The following is a 21,731-nucleotide window of genomic DNA, read 5'->3' as shown; positions in this document are numbered from 1 at the left end:
GTTAATATTTTCCAAGTAATGTTTTATAAATTAAAGACGTTGCTTCCTTGTTGTGACATTTGTCAATTTCGGGTTATTTTATACTTGTATTATTAATGTAAACCCGACCCGTTTGTATCCCGAACCTTTCGATATTATCAAAATGATGAATTGTATGTTAAATATTTGTTTTATAGTTGTTGGATAAAAAAAACACCCTTTTCGGTTCTTAAAATTCCCCGAAAACGCTCAAAACGAACTCCAGGGACTAAAACTACCAAAATGGAGACTTGAAGGACCCATTTGTAGTTTGTGCTTCTTGGGTCTATAACCAACCCATTTTCATGAAACACCCTTTATGAAAGACCCATTCAACTTACTCTATATATACACCTATCTTCTTCATTTGTGCTTGCTCATTTCTTCATTTCTCTCTCAAATTCTTGAATTCTAAGGTTGTTCTTCATAAGCTAATATTTCATTTTAACTAACTTCTCAACACTTAAAGCTTGATGTTGCAACATATATATAATATACACTCCTTGTTTACCTTCAGTCTTTCATTTCTCCGGTCTCGGCCGGTTGAAATGTCGGGCTAGTAAGGCAAGGTTACATGGAGGACTTTGTAGTCCTTGTTTATATATTTAACAAATCTAACCATATAACTTGTTATACTTGCTTAAATTCTACATATTTTAGTTTATTGTTCATATTTGTCAAGTTCCATGGTATTGGGTATGTGGTGACTAGCCTCGGTTTCATCCCGAGTGGAGAACCGAACCAAAAACCGAATTTTTGTTTAAAAGCATTATTGTAACTTTTTGAATGTAAAACTTGAGTATTATTATTTATAAGTTATTTTACAAGTTCCATGGTATTGGGTATGTGGTGACTAGCCTCGGTTTCATCCCGAGTTGAGAACCGAACTAAAAACCGAATTTTTGTTTAAAAGCTTTATTGTTAACTTTTTGAATGTAAAACTTGAGTATTATTATTTATAAGTTATTTTACAAGTTCCATGGTAATTGGGTATGTGGTAACCATCCTCGGTCTTATTCCGAGTCAAGGACCGAACCAAAAACCGAACTAAACCGAATTCGCTCGCTTAAGACACACAAGTGTGTTTTTAGCCACCAAAACTCATATTTTTCTTCAAGATTATATTTTAAATCAATTTTAGTTAGTTTCTAAACATACTTGGCATGTCGGTAACCAACTTGATCTTATAACAAGTTCGAACCGATAAGGTCGTATACTCGCTTAACGAACGTTAAGGTTCTTCACAATAGAACTACATACTTGGTTATGTCTATTTTGATTTTATTGAGTTATCTCATAACATTTATTATTTTGGGAAGTTAACTGTGAGCTTGGTTAATTATCAAGTCTCGAACCGACAAACCCGAACACTCGTTTAAACCTCGTTTTGGGTATTCTTATAACCAAGGGTTTTGCAATATCGCATTTTAACCCACATTACTACTTAACATAGGTTAATTATCAAGTCTCGAACCGACAAACTAATGAATAGAATACCGAGACCCGGTTTCGGGTAAACTTATTTTACAAAACTCGTTTCTTTAATTTATCAAATATTTACATTTTAAATCCTAAACTTTATTTATTTACTTTATTTGTCATGTATTTTATTTTAAACCATTCCAAGACTACCTACTAACACAAGACCCGTTTAATATAGGTCTTGCTCGTTAAACCGATATCTCCGATTATTCACGACACTATCTTTCAAGTTACTTGTTAATGTGAGTATTTTTTCATCCCCCGTTTTTCATCTTTCGTTTTGGGGGTGGCATTGCATACTTATTCAAATTCAAATGATTTATACTTGAGTCTTAAACCACAACACGTATTGTATATGTTTACTTAAATAAATGCTCGATTTGGTGTTATATGCTTTACATGATTATGTGCAAATTCTTGAATGCTAAGGCGGGTAGCCTCTTGAATGCTAAGGCGGGTAGCCTCATCAAAGTATGATCATACGTTAATTCCGAGTATATATGGTATCCCCATATAGAAAGGTGTCGTCAATGTATTCTTATTGACGATTTCATTATTGTCGTTAGTGTATTCTTATTGACGGTTTTATTATCTAAATTGTTGCTATTATTTATTGTTTTTATATACTAGTTGTGGATTTCATACTATATACTTATTCTCCAAAACTATGAAAATTGCTCACCAACCTTCGTGTTGACAAACTCTATTTTATGCAATGTCACAGGTTTGATGTTAGCTTGATTGGATTACTTGAAGAAACTTATTATCTTGGCTTTAGGATATTAGAAAATAAAAGAACAAGTTATTTGTTTATCTATCTATTTGGCATTTTGTATGAACAATTGTTGTGTTATTTATGATGATATGGATTTAAATGAGTTGTTTAAATATTGTAACTTTATAGTGTCATTGTGCAATGAGCAATCATGTCGCGCCTCGATGTTTCCGCCTTCATTGGTCGGGGTGTGACACTTGTAAAGTAATGTTATCATAACTATTATTTTGATGGGTATGTAGTAACTGGAAGGGGGGTATCATTAGTAGACTCTTCTTGCCTAAGGAAAGCAATTCGTACAAATCCCAATCAACCGCGGGACTCGTTTGCTTACCTGGAGAAGTTTGCCAACATGATATCCTTTATTAAGCCAAAGCGTGCTATTCCAAACGTCATATGTAAATTCAAAGTATTTTCATAAAACGACTATAACTATACTAAGGTTAGGTCAGACTTAATAGTCTGCTGATCAGACCTTGAGTCTGCTGAACTGAATCAGACATTAAGTCTGCTGATCAGACCTTGAGTCTGTTGAACTGAAACAGACTTAAAGTCTGCTGAATAGTATCAACTAGATACTTATGCATGCCTATTATGAATATAGGTTGTTAAGCATACTGAGAAGAGGAGTTTGATATTATCCACTGACATACGAGGTGAACACGTTAACCTTTTACTGTCTGAACTGATTTTACTCTTGTAATAAACAGGTTGTTTATTACAAAGAGTCTGATAAATGTTTGTATGAGATATAATCTCTAACATCGTTATAATACAAAATAGATAATAAAAAGCAACTCAGACCGAATACACATGTGTCTGGATCCAAACATAACTGATAATTGGCATACAAAACCAAGTCAGTCATAACCAGTTCTCCAACAGGGTTATAAAGCCTAGGGGAAAGTTTTCTCCGAACAAGGGCTATATACTCGGGGAACCTTTGAATTGTGTGTGTAGGGCAGTGGTACAAATCCCAGGAATGGACAGACATTCTTGCTGAGTTTGTGAAACAAAAAACTATGTTTGTATTTAACGACTGTTATAAATGTTTTAACGAGTCAACGTTTCACCAGCATATAGCTGACATGTTTTTCCCACCCTTGCAGGTAACTAGATGATAATAGATGAGATACAAGGATTGTAGTCATAGAAGTTCGCTCAAGATGGCTCCTTTTTTAATATTACAAATCCTTGTATTATTAATATCACGGTTTTGTAAAACTGAAACTCGATTGTTTAAATTCCCGAGTAAATTTGATAATGTAAATTAATATTTTAATATTTAAAGACTTCCGCTAAAATAAACCCGCTACTCTGATATATTTACAAAAAAGATACCAACTGATGGTCATACTCCTAGGCCCTGGATTGGGGTGTGACACTCCATTAGGCTAGTTGACACTAACAAGTCTTTAAATAGGTAGTATAATCATTGGCAAGCCACAAAAGCGCTGCACGCAACCATATCTTAGTCGTAAGCCTAACTAAAGGGCAAGGCAAAATTTTGGCAATGTATTGACTTGTTAAAATGTTACCATTTTACTTGGGATGTTATATTCAAACACCATCCCCATGGTGTTTTTATAGTCATATACGGCTCGTATAGAGGCTATATGAGTTGTATATGCATCACATGACTGGCAAATGTACAGAGGAAACATGATGATGCAGTTTGTATGGGTCGTATAGCCCCTATACGATCCATATGGCTAAAAATATACAAAATATAATAAATAACAACCGACATGGCTATAAAATAAAAACATTTAATTTAAAATGCTTTATACTAATTAAACAACTTACAAGCAACATGAGTGTTTCGGGGTACTGATGTTTCAAGAGGCATGTATCGTGATAAAGTCGGTACCCCGAAACGCTCATGTTGTTCGAAGGTTGTTTAATCAGTATGGATAAAAATACATACTTTTAAATTACGTGTTTTTATTTTATAACTAACTCGGTTGCTATTTACAATATTTTGTATTTTTTTTAAAGTAATTAAGAAAAACACCCTACACGAGTCATATTGTCCTATACGGCTCGTATAAAGACTATATGATACGAGGAAACATCACCTGACACACTCTGACATAAAACGACAAAATTTTGCACCTATACGGTTCGCATAGCCCATATACGAGTTGTATAGGGGCACATTGTGTACAAATAACCTATATGGTGTGAGAATAACCTATACCTTTTTCTTTACCATTAAACCATCATCATATCAATTCATTCACAAAACATTTTATGCATAAAGTATTTTAAGATTATTACCGAGTATGCACACCACCCTAAAAATAGTTTAAAAATGGTTTCTATATTGCCAATAACTAATGAAAAACAAGATTAAATATTGATGTTCCTAAATAGCCAATAACTAATGTAAAAATTACAAAAGGAAATAGAAAAGAAACAAAAATATCGAGTTATCACATAAGTAACAAGTAGCATTAGAAAAAACAGAAAATACTTGCAACTTTCATGAATATACATTATTTAAGCAGTCTATTTCAACTATAAAAAAATGATAACAATAAATTCTTTTAAAACCTAATGACTTTTATAAAATAAAACATTTCCAACGTTTTTTAACAACCAACACTCATAATTTGTAATATGTCTTAATGAAATTCTAATTTTTATGACTCAAACTCTTACGCTATGTTCCTGAGTTTAATTTAATGAGAGAAGAGAAAAGATTTGGAAAGAAATAAACAAAATTGGTGTTCCAGAGTTTTTTTTAATGAAAAGAAGAGGAAAGAAGAGAAATGAGGAGAAGAGGTTTTTAGTGTATTTATATTTCTTTCCAAATTGGAATGATATGGAGAGAAGAGAAGAGATGAAGGCCAGGTTTTTAAAATATTTAATATCTTTTCTTTTTCTCTTCTTTTCATTAAACTCGGGAACGCATAAAATATTTAATATTCTTTCCTTTTCTCTTCTTTTCATTAAACTCGGGAACACGATATCATTTTCTTTTCTATCCTAATTCCTCTTCTTTTCTCATCTCTCATTAAATTAAACTCAGGAACACAACGTTAATCTCCTCATAAAGAAAACATTTAGAAAAAACCTCTATGACTATCCTACCAATCTAGTGATAAAAGTATCCAAAGTTTGTTACTATTTCATAAGTTTATATATGACAACCATATTTATTTTTGTATATACAAAACAAGAATTATGCCAAATCTAGCAATAAAACAAGTTGTTGTCCTACTAATTTGATAAAGGTAGATATTATGTAACACAAAGTTGCAAATCTCATACATGTTGAAATTATTAATTTGCAAATGATGAAAGTAATGGTGGGCCTTGGTGGACCTTTAGGCTTCCTTTGGATTTTTTAGAAATATTAATATTATATTGTATAATAACAAAATCACTTTCACTTGACACGAAGGATATTAAAAAAAAATAAATTTAAATCCAATTTATTATTTGTACTTCGTCGCTTATTCTATTTAGTCGTCTTGTATAGAGGCGGTGGGCCGGTGGGCCGGTGGACACTACGTGGAGGTTCTCACATTACAAGAACTCCACTAATACTTGTATGTATAGGTGTATCATTATTTCCCTTTTAGTTAAATAGATTAAAATTCAAAATTTGTCACATCCATAACTTATAAGAACATGTGTTTTTATCGGCGTATTGTTGTGGAGCGGGTTAAATGCATTACTTGTTTGAAAGTTATTGTCGTTGCAGCGGTACACGACAGGAAATTGGTCGATATTGGTTTAATTCACTACGTCGCCGATTAATACTAAAAACCTAACAGAACTTTTCGAAATAAAAAACGGATCAGTTGACTTGGTCTATGAATCTATTCTTCATACCGAAGTTGAAAGTCTAAAAATTTATTGTAAAAGTGCGAAGCTTATGTGGCTAAAATTTTATAGTATAAAAGTTTAGAAATGCAAAAAAAAAGGAATTAATAAATTTGAAATACTAAAAGTAGACAAAAGTTTGGTGGTCAAACTTGTAAAGTTGAAAGTATTATGGCAAAAATTTCATTAGGACGAGGAGGTGGCTACTTACTCAACCAATTAATAAAGTAATACTATCTCAAAACAACCTAAAACTACTTGATTTAAATTTAAATAGGATAAGTCTCAGATACTCACTCAATAATTAATCAATATAATAATATCACCTCAGGTCAACTAAAACCATCCCAACTACAATCCATCGAGCTCACCCGGATACATATACTCGCTACACTACTCAGCCAAACCAAGGTGCTACAAATATAAGCATTAAAATACTATGTTGCTACAAATAAACACTATAAACATTTAAATACCATGTTGCTACAAATAATCTCCAAAGAGTACTATTGTAAAGTTACAATTTTGAACGATAGACTAATTACACACTCCTAAATACTTCTATAAATTACAAATACACGCGTTTTGCAAGATTATTACCCCCTATCTTTAGAATAGAGAGGAAATACTTTACCGTCACCTTATATACATGGAGGACTAATGTTGGTTAAATGGCAAAGCGTTGGATGAGATTCTTCTATTTGGATTGTACTAGATAAGTAAGAAACCATTAATATTGCGATAGTAGGAATGGGTTCCCTCTATGGCATTACAATAATTGCATTTCGATTAAATGCTTGTAACTTCGTATTAAATAGGAGCATTCTTGGTTTTTATACTTAAGGTTCTCTTTATGGGGTTTCCGTTTTATATAACAATAGGAAGATCGTATTAGATGTCTCCATCTTGTTGTTTGCTATGCCAACGACTCTTTTATCTGGAATATTCTTTCTGTTATTGGTAAATATGTATTAATGCATTGTGATTATGATCATACTACATTGACTGGTTATAAACACTTATTTGATACTAGTATTTAACTCACCATAAGTTGACAATTGGCATAGTATAAATCTTAAAAACCTTATGAATTCGAACATATTGATCTTGAGAGTTGTGTGGGGCCCACCAAGATATACTGATATAGAGGTTTCACTACAAAATAGACAAGCTTGTGAGTTCTTTTTCGTAACCTGTCAATTGTCAAAACAACTACTATAAGTAAAAATACATTAGGATGTGTTGTTCCCACCTTAGCAAATGAACAAAATTTTCAATGTTATATATATATATATATGCCATCCAATGTAAATGTCTGGTTATTGGTATCATTTGTTTGTGATGAATACAAGTTAACGTGAATACGAACATGGATTTTTGACATTTCCATTAAAAATGGGGAAAATACCCTCATATTTGACTTCTTAGTTAAGTTCTAACGATTGTTAGCGTTTATACTTAAGTTTGTTACAAAAAATTATATATAGCACCTCAATCCATCATTTAAAAACCTTAATACTCAAACTTGTTACTTTTTAAACACTCTTAAGAGCAGAAACGGTATAATTAACTTTATTATTTATTAATTATTATATAGTATAAATCTGTATGTAATAAACACTAAAATACTTTAAATACGAGGTCTACGCATTTCAATAGTGTAAGAAGTAGCATGTGAGGCATCTTGTCCTCAGTATTAATAATAATATACTAAATAAATAAATAAATAAATAAATAAATAAATAAATAATTTCTGTTGATAAGTATTATATGTGACTTTTTAATTAGGAAAAATTCCCAAAATATCCCATTTTAGAGAGAAGTTCTAAAATAGACCTTTTTTTCTCAAAATCATTTATAATTTGGACTATCAAGACGTATTGGGAAAAGATAAAAATAAAGACGAGATTTCGAAAGAAAGTCAGGTAAAAGACGAGATTTAGGGAAATAATGTCGGTAAAGTCCAAATTATTTGTAATCTTGGAGCAAAATTATTTGTAATCTTGGAGCAAAAGTTCAAATTTTTCACAAATTATTTTACTCAAAAAAACCGTCATGAGAGACTGTATTATTATGTTTCCTACCTTTTCCGTCCATATTTTTAAATTCTTTGAAAAATATATTTCTTATAATTATACCCCTAAACCACCACCACCACCACCACCACCTTAAACAACCACCATCAGTAATTAAAAAATAATATCTGACAAAAAACGTAGATAAAGTACTGTATTATTATATTTCCTAACCATGATATGAGCATCTTCTAAGCATCTGCTCCAAAATCTTCAAACAGATAACATCATCATCCACAACAAGAACCCTCAACCCAAGCGGAAACTGATCCGGTACACCCGTTTCACCTTTACACCCCAACGACCCGGACCCGGACCCGGACCCGAAACTACCCCCTGTAGTCATACTCAAACCCACAGGCAACAAAATTCAAAATTGAGCAAGACCCATTTCATTAAACAGCAACTGGAGTAAAACCCAGAAAGCTTTTAGCAGATCTTGGAGTAATTTGTGGAGTTGAAGACGTAATGATTGAGAAATTGGGGTGTTTGTTTATTATGGGAAATTGGGTGTGATCAATTGGGGGAATTGAATGTAAATAGATACAGGAGGGTGTAGAAGAAAGAAGATTGGTGATGATGGGGTGGGAGTGGTGGTGGTTCGGTGGTGGTGATGGGGTGGGGCCGACGTGATGGTGGTGGTTTAAGGTGGTGGTTAAGGGGTATAATTATAAAAAATATATTTTTGAAATTTGAAAATATGGACGGGAAATATAGGAAACATAAAAAAACAGTCTCTCAACGTGGTTTTTTAAATAAAAAAAATTTGAAAAAATATGGACTTTTGCTTAAAGATTACAAAATAATTTGGATTTGTACGAATTATTTCCCAAAATCTCGTCTTTTACCTGACTTTCTTTCGAAATTTAGCCTGCTCCTTTATTTTTATCTTTTCTCAAAGCGTCTTGCAAGTCCAAATTATAAAAGATTTTGAAGAAAAAAGGGCTAAAATGAGACTTCTCACTCTAAAACGGACTATTTTGAGAATTTTTGCTTTTAATTATATAAAAACCAAGAGAGTTTATCACATGAACGCCAGCCTGCCAGGCTTCACACGTGAAGAGGTTGAATACAAATGCCCATTTTCCATAGAATCATTAACTTAACTTTGAGAAAAATAAAAAATCACAAGAGTGAGGATGTGACAACACAATATAATTACATATTACAATTTACAAATTACAAGGGATTTATTTTGTAGTACGATTTTATGTGTCACAAGTCTTATGGATCAAGTTATCACACATTAAATGAAACGTCGTGTTTTCCTCATAATTTTCACGTAAAGTTTAACCGTTTGTATAAAAAAAACTTATAAAATCGTATAAACGATATATATAGAGAAAAAAAATTACAACAAAACAACAAAATATTAGTTCAAATACATTAGAGCTCTTTATAATAAGATTCATTTTTCGTTTATAGTTATGGTTAATTAACTATATTATATCTTAATCTTAAATATATATAAACGAAACCTTTAATAACTTTCTGGTTGCTTCGTACATCCTTTCAAGTCGCCAGATTGTTTTATTTCTAAATGAATGCTTCTCATGCATTTGAACCGAATTCACGGGTATTGGTCTCTCCAAATCCAGACTGCCCTTACATGGGTTATAGTATCTTATTAAATTAAAAATTAATCTAACCAAATATTTGATATAAAACTCCTATAAAATAGGGATATACTAAAAATTAATAACCAATTTTTTTTAAATCTTATTTATAATTAAGAAACAGTTTTATATTAAAAAAAATAAGCGGGTCATGGGTCTCACCAAACCCAAATAGTTTTTAAAACAGGTTATAACATCTAATTTATTTGTGAAATATTTTCATCATCAAATCTTAAGTATGTTATTAACTTACTTACAATAAATAAAATTAAAATCCAAAAGAATATAAATATTAAAAACGAATAATATAAAACAACCCCGCAATACGCGGGGGGGGGGGGGGATAAAAGCTAGTACTATATATTATTTAACAAATACGATAAATACTATTTCGGGTTGTTTAAACGTGAAACTACTAAAAATACGAAATTGCTATAATTATGTAGTTGATATTTCGTATGAGTTAGTTTGAGACCTAGTTTTGGGTAATAGGAACCTAAGAACAACTTTAATCCTTAAGTATACAATCACATGTAAGCGTTAGTCTACCACAATAAATACAGAACTATTTCTAGCTATAATTCATGTAAGCACCATAACTAAAGTAAGGACAAAGGTTCTCTTTAATATCTATTATTCATTATAAGGTAACTCGATTGGTTAACTAGTCTACTAGTAGGAAAGTAACGTGTTAGAAAACAAGTATACAACGACATTGAATGAAGAAGCGTGTGTGCAAGATTTGACAAAAATGTCAAGGAAAACCACGAAGATGTCAATAATGGTGTTACCCCCGCAATGTCCTACCAACAAATAAGCATTGATGGTATTAATGACACTTATCAAGGCCTACATTAGAAAGCCAACAAATTAAAATATGTAGTCCTAGTAAAGTTTAAATGTTCTTATTTTTCTGTTTTTCAAACAACAAATATATATGTTCTAAAACAATGTTCAATATGTAATAACACGAATACTAGAGTATTGACATTATTTTCGTTATATCAATCTCTATCTTTAACTATGAAACTTACATTTATTTATTTTAAGATATCACATATCTCATTCAATTAAGCAACAATTCTTTATTCAATTTTTCAGTTTTTTTTCTATCATTCATAGCCACTCACAAAACACAGAGAACACGTAACACCAAATTTTAGGGATGAGGTATGAGGATGGGAATGAGGATAAAAAAAACCGAATGAGAATACAAAGTAACAAAACTTATGAGAATCACTTATTATTTTTTTTGAATGATTCTTTGGATCACTAACAGGACACTAACTTATCCGATCATCTTCATTTCACTCCTAGTAGGAAAACAATCATAGTATGTCTCCATGAACTAACCTGAAACCTCTATTTTTGTTACTATAAATAGAGTTGAATCCAATACCTTTTTTTTTAAATTGAAGTGTTTAGATGTCTCGTATCAACCACTCGAGCTTATGATTATTGGCACGAGTTCACTTACCTGTATTTTGAGTTTTTAAAAAAGTTAATAAATAGTAAATAACTATTACAAATGTTTTTCAACCTAACTTTTCCTAAACGAGTTTAGAGACATTAATTTATATGGAACTCATTTGAATCTTCCTTTGTTACGAGGGCTTATTTAGGTTTTTGTTTTGAATCGTTTTGCTATTTTATATTTTGTCATAATTTGTTTTTATTTTCTAACATAGTTTTATTTTGATTTAGTACGTATATATTAGTTTGTTATGTTCATTATATTTTTTAACGTTTGCGCTATTTCAATTGAGATGTGTAGGTTTTTAGATTTTTAACAAAAGAACATAAACGAACATGAACATGTTGATTTTTTTTAACTAATAGATATTAACACAAATATTTGTCTTATGAAAAATAGGTCGTTGATGTAGGTGACAATGGTGGTTGATGCATGAGAGAGGGGGGGGGGTTGACGATGGTGGGTGGTTAATCGAAAGTTAATCGGTGATGAAGAGGATAGACTGGCGACGGAGAATATGTAGAGGAGATAAATTAAATTAGGGTTTAATAATGAAAATGATTCACAAATAAATGAGATGTTATAACCCGTGCAAGGGCTATCCGGTTTGGTGAAACCCATGACCTACGAAAATTATTGTTTTATGATTAAGGGGTTATTTACAAATAAATGAAATGCTATAACTCATTTTAGGACTATCTGGGTTTAATAAGACCCAAACCCGTAAATTCAAGTCAAACACATGAAAAGCCTTGTATAACAAATCAAACAATCTTATGACTTGAGAAGGGATAAAAAACAACCAGGAAATGACCCATATGATTTTTTTTAGCAATTATATAAATAGATTATGTTGTGGGATTTTTGACAAGCTCAATGAGTTTATAAGAACCTTTCCCTATAAATATAAGAAACTATCTTTTCCTTTTCTTTTTTGGCATTTACTCTATTTTAAACTAAAAATCCAAATTATTATATACAACATTTAATAATTTTGGTGTCGCTAAGTGTCTATTGGAACGCTTGCCTGTAGGCCCTGCACCAAGTTGGTTCTTGGCATTATGTTTTTTTTTTTGTTTTGTTTTATTCTGGTATTTTAACGAACATAACGTAAACCAACTGAATACGCATAGACTCACAACCTCAACATCCGCGACCGACAACACTCGAGTTTTATCAACACCCGGTTTTACCAACCGGCGACACCCCAATGGTTCTCCTCAAATTTTTATATATTTTTTCCCGCTTTTTCAGATCCGAAACTGTAACGAAAGTAACCGAAAACGACGTCCGAACTCGTGTCGAGTTGACATCTCAATGCCCGGGACCGACAACACTTAGCTTTTACCACTGCGTGAGTTTACCGACTAAATAAACATCGTATAATTTAATTTTTCTATATGTTAATTGACGAATTTAGATTTTGGGTTTTAACGTTCAGGCTTTACCAACGGTGTCCATACCGTAGCAAGCGTAACCGATAATGCCCGAATTCGCGTTGAATTCAGGTAACCGAAACCAATGACATTGCGTCGATTTACTGCCTCAATGCCCGTGACTAACAACGTTAGGGTTTATCACCACCAGGTTCTTATCGATATGTCCGCGCAACATGCCGGATAAAACACTCGTTATTTATACAAAACACGATCAAAATGGTCGAAAATAAAAACCCATCGACTTTTTGCTGTCCATTGTCACACACAATAAAAAAACGTTACCTTTTTAATAATAATTATTAAAAACACTATAAAAACCAGTCTTGTCGTGTTAATATTATATTCCAAAATAATCCACCCTGACTCGTCACTAACAAATATATATATAAATAATATTGTCTCAAGATTTCATCCAGCACATCAAATCCATCCAAACTCAAAACCATCATAAACACCCCACCGATATTTTTCCATCACCAATGGTTCGATTCAAAGACGTGATCCTCACCTTCTTCAACAACCGATGGCTCGTATTCGTAGCCGCAATGTGGGTTCAGTCCTGTGCGGGCATCGGGTACTTGTTCGGCAGCATATCACCCGTTATCAAGAGCTCATTAAACTACAACCAGAAGCAAGTTGCAAGGCTAGGTGTAGCTAAGGATCTTGGTGACAGTGTTGGGTTCTTAGCCGGAAGCATGTCGGAGATACTGCCGCTGTGGGCCCTACTGCTTGTGGGTGCTATACAGAACTTTGTTGGGTACGGGTGGGTGTGGCTGGTTGTTACGGGGAGATCTCCGGTGCTGCCATTGTGGGTGGTGAGTACATTTTTGTATTTGTTTACCCGATTCGTTTTGTTTTAGTCAACGTAAGAAACGTGTTTTAGTTGATCACTTGGTGTTGATCGGTTAACTGGGTTAATCTGATCCATTGAATTTTTGCCATTGTGGGTTGTAAGTTTGTATTTGTATTTGTATTTGTTTACCCGATTCGTTTCGTTTGTTGTTGTTGTGTTTTGGTCAAGGGTAGAAACGTGTGTTAGTTGATCGGTTAATCGGGTTAATTGGGTTAATCTGATCCATTGAATTTTTGCCATTGTGGGTTGGAAGTTTATATTTGTATTTGTTTACCCGATCCGTTTTGTTTGCTGTTGTTGTGTTTTGGTCAACGTAAGAAACGTGTTTTGGTTGATCGGTTAATCAGGTTAATTGGGTTAATTTGATCCGTTGAAGTTTTGCCATTGTGGGTTATAAGTTTGTATTTGTATTTGTTAACCCGATCCGTTAGTTGAACACTTGCTGATGTTAGTTGTTAATCTGATCTGTTGATTTAGTTTGTTACTGTTATCTATGCGTTGAATTTTTGATATTATTTAGGAATCTGCATTTTGAGTTAATGATTGGATTCTGTTTGATTTTATTTGATTTTTTTTGTGTATTATGATCATGGGTTCGAATAAATGAAGATTGAATTCAATTTTATGATTTTTAAGTGATTTAGACTTTGAAGAACATGAATTTTGATCCTATATTGTGGGAAATTATAAATTAATTGATAATTTGATATTATGTAACTACTTTGATATTATGCCATTGTGGGTTGTAAGTACATATTTGTTATTTGTTTACTCGATCCGTTTTGCATCAGTCAACAAACGAAATGTGCATTAGTTGAACTCTTGATGGTTTTAATCTAATCCGCTGATTATGCGTTGAAGTTTTGATATTATTTAGGAATCTGCATTTTGAGTTAATGATCGGATTCTGTTTGATTTTATCGGTATATTCTGATCATGGGTTCGAATAAATGAAGATCGAATTCAATTTTATGAATTTTTTAAGTGATTTAGACTTTGAAGAACATGAATTTTGATCCTAAATTATGGGAATTAGATTAATTTGATATTTTTGATATCATGTAACTACTTTGATTTAGACTCATACTTACTCAAAATAATTAAAACACAAATAAAGTTCTAGATGAATAAAGTTACAAAGAAGTCTACTTCTATAGAGATTTTTTTAGATATGAGGTTACCAAGGTCAAGTGATTGTACGTTTGACCAAAAAGGTCCCAAAATGTCCATACAGAAACCGTCGGACCTGTCAGGTTTGTATTGTCATACGCCGGTTTCTTTAACAAGTTATATCACACAATGTGTCACAGAAACCGTTGATCCGACGGTGTTTGTTGTGAGATGAGGTTATTATAGTGAGGTCCAATGGTATTTATTGTAAGGCGATGGTATATGTTGTGAGACGGCGTTATTTATTGTGAGTCGACATTACTATCTTTTGAGGTTCGATGGTATTTAATGAGATATGGCGGTATTTATTGTGAGATCCGATGGCATTTAGTGAGATCCGACGGTATTTATTGTGAGATCCGACGGAAATAGATGGTTTAAAAACCGTCGCCTGCCATATTTAAACCGTCGGGCCCAACGATTTTAGGATGGACATTTTGGGAACTTTTTGGTCAAACGGACAATCTTTTGAGTTTAAGCGGTAAAATGGGCATTTTTGGGATTTTCCCATTAATGACACCAATGCAGGATATCTTGAATCTTAATTTATTACTACGTCTTCATGTTAATATTATTTCGTTACATGCAGATGTGCCTGCTAATATTCATCGGAACCAATGGCGAAACCTACTTCAACACCGTAGCGTTAGTTTCATGTGTTCAAAACTTCCCCAAAAGCCGCGGGCCCATCGTGGGAATCCTAAAGGGATTCGCAGGGCTAAGTGGCGCGATCTTAACACAAATATACGCGTTAATCAAGTCACCCGACAAAGCATCACTTATATTCATGGTTGCTGTGGGTCCCACAATGGTGGCTATTGCACTTATGTTTATTGTTAGACCGGTTGGCGGTCATAGACAGCTTAGGTTATCAGACCGGTCAAGTTTCTCGTTAATATACTGCGTGTGTCTCGTGTTAGCCGCTTATCTAATGGGCGTTATGCTCGTTGAAGACTTGGTTGATTTAAACCGGACCATAGTTCAAATATTAACATCCGTTTTGTTTGTGCTGTTAGTGGTTCCAATCGGGATCCCGCTATATTTGACTTTTTCGTCTGACTCGAGACCTCCAGAAGAAGAAGCTTTATTATCCGAACCACAAAATAAAGAGCAGCCCGGATCATCACATGACCCGAACGAAATAATATTTAGTGAAGTGGAAGATGAGAAGCCTGCTGATGTGGATTTGCTTCCGGCTTCCGAGAGGCAAAAAAGAATCTTGCAGTTACAGTCAAAGTTGGCTCAGGCTGCTGCCGAAGGGGCGGTTAGGATTAAGAGGAGGCGGGGCCCGCATCGAGGCGAGGATTTTGATCTTACACAGGCTTTGATCAAGGCTGACTTTTGGCTCCTGTTTTGGACACTTTTACTTGGTTCAGGCTCGGGTTTGACCGTGATTGACAATTTGGGTCAAATGAGTGAGTCCTTGGGATATGATAATACTCACATATTTGTTTCCATGATCAGCATTTGGAACTTTTTGGGCCGTGTTGGCGGAGGCTATGTTTCTGAGATCGTTGTCAGGTATAGTAAACAAAATGGGTCGGTTTCGGTTGACCGGTCAATGTTTTTTTTTTTTAAATAATCTATCGTATATTTAAATATCATAAAACCTATGCTACTGTCGTTTTAATACACTTTAGGCGACGTTGGACCCGACTGATCATGTCATTTTGAAATATTGGTTTCTTGAATTAGATACGGTTTTGGTCCGTGTGGTACTGATATGTTTAAGTGGGTCCTAAAGATTTTATTATCTTGACAAAGTAACACAAATAATCCAAGGGTATTTTGGTCTTTTAATAAAAAAGTTAACAGAAAATTTGGACGGGGTTAGTGGGCTGGACTTTAGTTGATACGAAAATGAAACTATCGGACCAAGATAGTCAAATATAAACTAATGGACTAAAGGGTTATTTGGGTCAAACCGCAGGGACTAAAGCCGTATTTAAATATATAATTTTTTTAATTTTTTAATTTTGCTTGACAGGGACCACGCGTACCCGAGGCCCGTCGCGCTGGCGGTTGCTCAAGGATTAATGTCAATCGGGCATTTATTCTATGCAATGGGTTGGCCCGGGGCAATGTACATTGGTACCCTTTTAATTGGGCTAGGGTACGGGGCCCACTGGGCCATCATACCCGCTGCAGCGTCCGAGTTATTTGGGGTAAAAAAGTTTGGAGCTTTGTACAATTTCCTCACCCTTGCGAACCCGGCGGGCTCATTAGTCTTTTCTGGGCTCATTGCTAGCTATATATACGACTCGGAAGCCGAGAAACAAGCTAAAGAACGCGGTGAACTTATTGTAAAGTCATCTTCTTTGTTGACCAAACTATTTGACACCGATGACGCTCTTAAGTGCACAGGTTCAATATGTTTCTTTCTCACTTTCATGATCATGTCCGGACTATGTATCATTGCACTTATTTTAAGTTTGATACTCGTGCGCCGGACTAAAACCGTCTACCAAAACCTCTATGGGAAAACCCGAGCTTGAAATATTAAATCCCGGGTGTATGTCGTCGGTCGCCATTATTCAACGTGTTCGATTTTGGAGTCTTGAATTTGGTTTGTATATTGTTTGTATCATGTTCAGTTTTCAACAAATGTTTTGGATTCAAGTTTTGGATATTTTTTATTTTAATCTTTTAAAATGTGTGAAAAACATTATATATGATCATTATTTATTATTTATTTGCTTTGATACAATATTAATTAAAAGCCGTACAATCCCTTCTTATTTCCCCTTGGCTTCCAATCAAGACACCTGTCCGACCGAGCTTCCTCATGGCGGATATAAACGCGCCGTTAAAGTTCCCGGGGTTGTTTGCAAAGTCGTTGACTGAGTCAACGAGTCGGTAAACAGAACTTGATCCGACATAAACAAACCCTTGCCCCCTACTAGGTTCTGGTAATAAACGTTGTCGAAGGTTCTTGGTGTCACGGGATCCATGTTGATGGCGATACTCGGGTCCACATTTTGAGGGCAAGAATCCATTAGTTGTTGAGCATAGGTCGGGTCAAGAGCCGGGTCAACCTTGGAGGATGGTGAAAATGAGTATAGACGGTTAGCGAACCGGTTGCAGTGAGAAAACCCGAGCGTGTGGGCCCCGGAAAGCGCGATCATGTCGAGCTGTGAGAGGTTGTGTTTGGCGAACATGGTGTTGAGTTGGATGACGTTGAATGTGGGTGACGGGAGGTTTCCTTCAACCCGTGAAGCCTTTGAAATTAGCCCGTCTCGCCTGCCTAATTCGACGTTGAACAAAGGTCCCCCAGCCTGCATACAAAGATATACTCGTCAGTACCGAAGGACTTCAAGTCCACTGGTATCTTGGTGTGTTATATGGTATCTCTTTCCAAGTGGTCAAAGGGTTCGAGTCTCTCTATGGACTACGGTGTAGAATTAGGTGTACATTATACGAATGTCTAAGTTGTTCTATAAAGGTATACTCGTTAATTTGTTAAAACTTATTTGTTGGAAAAATACATTTTGTACTCTTTTAATTTTTATAATACCTCAAGAAATTGGAAATATATTTTTAATCTGTTACCCAGTCACAAACGAAAAAACAAAAGAAAATGTTAAAAGGGGATGATTCGGGTAAACGGGTATGAATATTTATGGTAATTGGGAATCACCAATACCATATCCGTCTTATTATTGGTGTTCGTTGGTTTGGATTTCAGTTTATTCGGTTTAAATATTTCGAGGTCAATGCGAAAACTAAACCAAACTGAACTTAACTAGTTCAAAATCTTATTATTGTTTTTATTTGGATTGTTTATTTATTAATTGTTAAATGCTTATTATTATTGTTTGTTATTTGGATTAGACTGGGCTAAATTCTAATTGGGCTAAAGAAAAAACTAAAATTATAATTATTTATATTCATTGAACCAAGTTTAGATTATGTTTTAACCGTAAACCGAATTAACGACCAGGTTTTGATTTAAACGAATTGAAAACCGAATTTGTGTCTTGGTTCAGTTTTGATTGGTATTTGGTTCAGTCAGCTTCAAACCTAATAATGAGCACTCCTACTTCTCATACCCAATACCCGTCTCAAATAGTTTGGGTTTTGAGTTTAGCCATTGGGTTTAACTGTTTAAGGTTCGTTACCATCCCTATTATAAATTGAACTAGCCCGACCTTTTTAACCCATTACTAGACCGCTCACTCGACCCTTTTTAACTACTTAGGTCATACCGCAACCACCACATCACGGGCAGCAATGGCTAAAACGTCAGCACATGAAACAACACCAGGGCAAACTGACTCAACCGCTTGCTTAGCTTTGATAACCGTATCAAAACCATCACCCGCTAGTGACAAATTGTCACTAGCATCCTTTTCAGCATCATTATTAGGTGACGCTATAATCACCGAAGCATCACAACCCTGCATTTCATGCATGGAAAATAGATGAATAATAATAATAATAATAATAATAATAATAATAATAGATAAAAATAGCTGACTTGACGACACTTGCTATTAGAAAGGTCGTCGGGTCAGATAAAAATAGTTGTACTAAAAATAACGCACCTCAACAAAACAGTCATGGAAAAAGAGACGAAGAGTAGCTGGAACCGTTGTAAAGGTTTGCATGACCTTCGTGTTAACCGTCTGTTTCACGATGGCTTCAACCATGGGGCACGTGGCGGCATAGAAATTCTCAACCAGCTGACCGTTACCTTTTCCGGTTAGAACCGCCGCCACCAACCACCAGTACATGATGGTTCTCCACCTTAACAACACCATGTCTACCTTCAAAAACACACACAAATATTAGTCAGCAATAACTGATCCACCAATGAGAAACTGTGGTGGCTTATTGTCGAAGCATGAAATGAATCTGACCTGATCCATGACGATGTTTCCACGGATTTTCGAGATGAACGAACCACGTCTTGATCTTCTTCTCCGGTTGCTTGAGACCTGCAATGGTTTTTCGGGGGTGTGGAGGTGACTGCTAAGAAATCTAAAAGATCTCTTGTTTACAGACACAAAAAAGTGGTGGTGGCTCTTATTGAGCATGACCCTTTAATAAGGAGGTGGAGACCTCCTTATATAGAGAGTCTCATGGCCACCATCATGGTACCCTAATGGGCCTAGCCCAGTTAGGGTTACCTCCACAAAACCCCCTCAGCCCAATAACATTGTATTAGTCCATATAATAAAATAAGCCAAACATAATAAATTTAGGGTCGTAAGACCGGGTTTAGTACCATACCCCTACAAGCCCCCCAAGTCCAGCGTTGCTCCTGGGCGCGCAAGCGTCTAGGTGGAGCGCTGGACTTTATGAGGTGTGTTAGGTCATGGGACGGTTTTTTTCCCTTTTCTTTGGCCTTGTCTTTATTGTCTTTGAGTTTTGGGAGGTTTTCCTCATGATGGTGACATGTTGCGGTCCTTATGATAATGATGGTGCCCTGTCATAGATAAGATATAGCACGCATCATAGTGGCGCGAGGCCTGATAAAAGATGGAGCGCGCATCTCGATAATAATGTAACATAACTTGCGCGCGAGGCAGCTTACGAGTTATGAGAATAATAAAGCCTGCGCGCCAGGCGACTTACGGATCTATAAGAATAATAAAGTCTGCGCGTAAGGCGACTTACGAGCTATAAGAATAATAAGGCTTGCGCGAGTTGCGGCTTACGAGCTATAATAATAATAAAGCTTGCGCGAGTTGCGGCTTACGAGCTATAATAATAATGGAGCTTGCGCGAGTTGCGGCTTACGAGCTATGAGAATAATAAAGCTTGCGCGTGAGGCGACTTACGAGCTATAATAATAATAAAGCCTGCGCGCATGGCGACTTACGAGCTATAAGAATAATAAAGCTTGCACGTGAGGTGGCTTACGAGCTATAAGAATAATAAAGCTGGCGCGCGAGGCGACTTATGAGCTATAATAATAATAAAGCTGGCGCGTTAGGCGACTTATGAGCTATAATAATAGTGGAGCCTGCGCGAGTTGCGGCTTACGAGCTATAATAATAATGAAGCTTGCGCGTGAGGCGACTTACGAGCTATAAGAATAATGAAGCTTGCGCGCATGGCGGCTTACGAGCCATAAGAATAATAACAGCTTGCGCGCGAGGTGTCTTACGAGCTATAAGAATAATAACAGCTTGCGCGCGAGGCGTCTTATGAGCTGTATGAATAATAAAGCTTGCGCGCGTGGCGTCTTACGAGCTATAAGAATAATAACAGCTTGCGCGCGGGGCGTCTTATGAGCTGTATGAATAATACAGCTTGCGCGCGTGAGGCGACTTACGAGTTGTAAAAATAATGAAGCCTGCGCGCGAGGCGACTTACGGATCTGAGAATAATGAAGCTTGCGCGCGTGGCGTCTTACGAGCTATAAGAATAATAGCAGCTTGCGCGCGGGGTGTCTTATGAGCTGTATGAATAATAAAGCTTGCGCGCGTGAGGCGACTTACGAGTTGTAAAAATAATGAAGCCTGCGCGCGAGGCGACTTACGGATCTGAGAATAATGAAGCTTGCGCGCGTGGCGTCTTACGAGCTATAAGAATAATAACAGCTTGCGCGCGGGGCGTCTTATGAGCTGTATGAATAATAAAGCTTGCGCGCGTGAGGCGACTTACGAGTTGTAAAAATAATGAAGCCTGCGCGCGAGGCGACTTACGGATCTGAGAATAATGAAGCCTGCGCGCGTGGCGTCTTACGAGCCATAAGAATAATAAAAGCTTGCGCGCGAGGCGTCTTACGAGCTATAAGAATAATGAAGCTTGCGCGTGCGCGTAGACTCTGGCTTTGTGTTATGCGCCACGCGCAGATGTTGCATGCGCGTGCGCGTAGATTTTATGTCCCGCGCCACGCGCAGATGTTGCGTGCGCGTGCGCGTAGATTTGTGTCATGCGCCATGCGCGGATGTTGCGTGCGCGTGCGCGTAGACTGTGATATGTGAGAGCATGTGATGCGTAAGCATATGTAATATGCGTGAGCATATGTGATGCGTGAGCATATG

General features: G+C 35.5%; 1 protein-coding gene and 1 pseudogene across 3 annotated transcripts; one reads left to right on the top strand and one right to left on the bottom strand.

Moving 5' to 3' along the window:
* Positions 1-13,192: 13,192 nt before the first annotated feature.
* On the top strand, positions 13,193-17,345 carry LOC143549558 (protein NUCLEAR FUSION DEFECTIVE 4-like). 2 transcript variants are annotated; one of them, XM_077040444.1, is made up of 3 exons: positions 13,193-13,528; positions 15,326-16,257; positions 16,724-17,345. In XM_077040444.1, exons 1-3 carry the CDS (start codon positions 13,193-13,195, stop codon positions 17,229-17,231), a joined length of 1,776 nt encoding a protein of 591 aa, XP_076896559.1. In that variant the 3' UTR covers positions 17,232-17,345. The 2 variants fall into 2 exon arrangements, with proteins under 2 accessions (XP_076896559.1, XP_076896560.1); XM_077040445.1 differs by lacking the exon at positions 13,193-13,528 and adding an exon at positions 14,304-14,311.
* Positions 17,346-17,400: 55 nt separating this feature from the next.
* Positions 17,401-19,496, bottom strand: LOC143549531 (peroxidase 55-like; annotated as a pseudogene). Its single transcript, XR_013138151.1, has 3 exons — positions 19,281-19,496; positions 18,942-19,133; positions 17,401-18,011 (listed from the first exon to the last, which is right to left on the bottom strand). The product of XR_013138151.1 is annotated as a peroxidase 55-like (transcript).
* Positions 19,497-21,731: the final 2,235 nt, after the last annotated feature.

The sequence above is a fragment of the Bidens hawaiensis genome, unplaced genomic scaffold, assembly GCF_021521415.1.
Source record: "Bidens hawaiensis isolate Kalapana, Puna unplaced genomic scaffold, B.hawaiensis_p1.1 tig00015640_1, whole genome shotgun sequence".
Classification (NCBI taxonomy): domain Eukaryota; kingdom Viridiplantae; phylum Streptophyta; class Magnoliopsida; order Asterales; family Asteraceae; genus Bidens; species Bidens hawaiensis.
The sequence above is the reverse complement of the archived record's forward strand: the minus strand, read 5'-3'. Positions and strand labels throughout refer to the sequence as shown.